General features: G+C 71.4%; 1 protein-coding gene across 1 annotated transcript in view; it reads right to left on the minus strand.

Annotated features, from left to right (window-relative positions):
* LOC104279632 (UDP-N-acetylglucosamine transferase subunit ALG13 homolog) overlaps positions 1–216 on the minus strand; it is a gene marked incomplete at its 5' end in the record, with an annotated part of 2274 nt that extends 2058 nt beyond the window's left edge. The window contains one exon of the mRNA XM_009876971.1: positions 54–216. Within this exon, the coding sequence (XP_009875273.1) occupies positions 54–216 (163 nt within the window). The remainder of the gene's footprint in view (positions 1–53) is intronic.
* Positions 217–276: the final 60 nt, after the last annotated feature.

Here is a 276-nt window from a genome sequence, read left to right on the forward strand (position 1 = left end):
TCCCCGTCCTCGGGGGGGGGGGGCCCCCCCGCCACACACACGGGGCTCTCTACCTGCGTGGCTGATGACCAGGTCCGCCCTCCGCATGTCCTCGGCCAGGGAGTCCTTGTAGCGGAAAACTTCCACCTCCAAGGCCGGGCTGCTCGGCAGCGCCGGCTCCAGCTCGCCCCTCCCGACCTGCAGCACCAGCTTCTCGTAGCCTCGGCTCTGCAGCACCTGCGGCGGGAGGAGAGTAGCTGGAGGTCGGCAGCTCGGACACCGAGGCAGCCCGGCCCT

This window comes from Apaloderma vittatum, unplaced genomic scaffold, assembly GCF_000703405.1.
Source record: "Apaloderma vittatum isolate BGI_N311 unplaced genomic scaffold, ASM70340v1 scaffold38139, whole genome shotgun sequence".
In the NCBI taxonomy this organism is placed as follows: Eukaryota; Metazoa; Chordata; class Aves; order Trogoniformes; family Trogonidae; genus Apaloderma; species Apaloderma vittatum.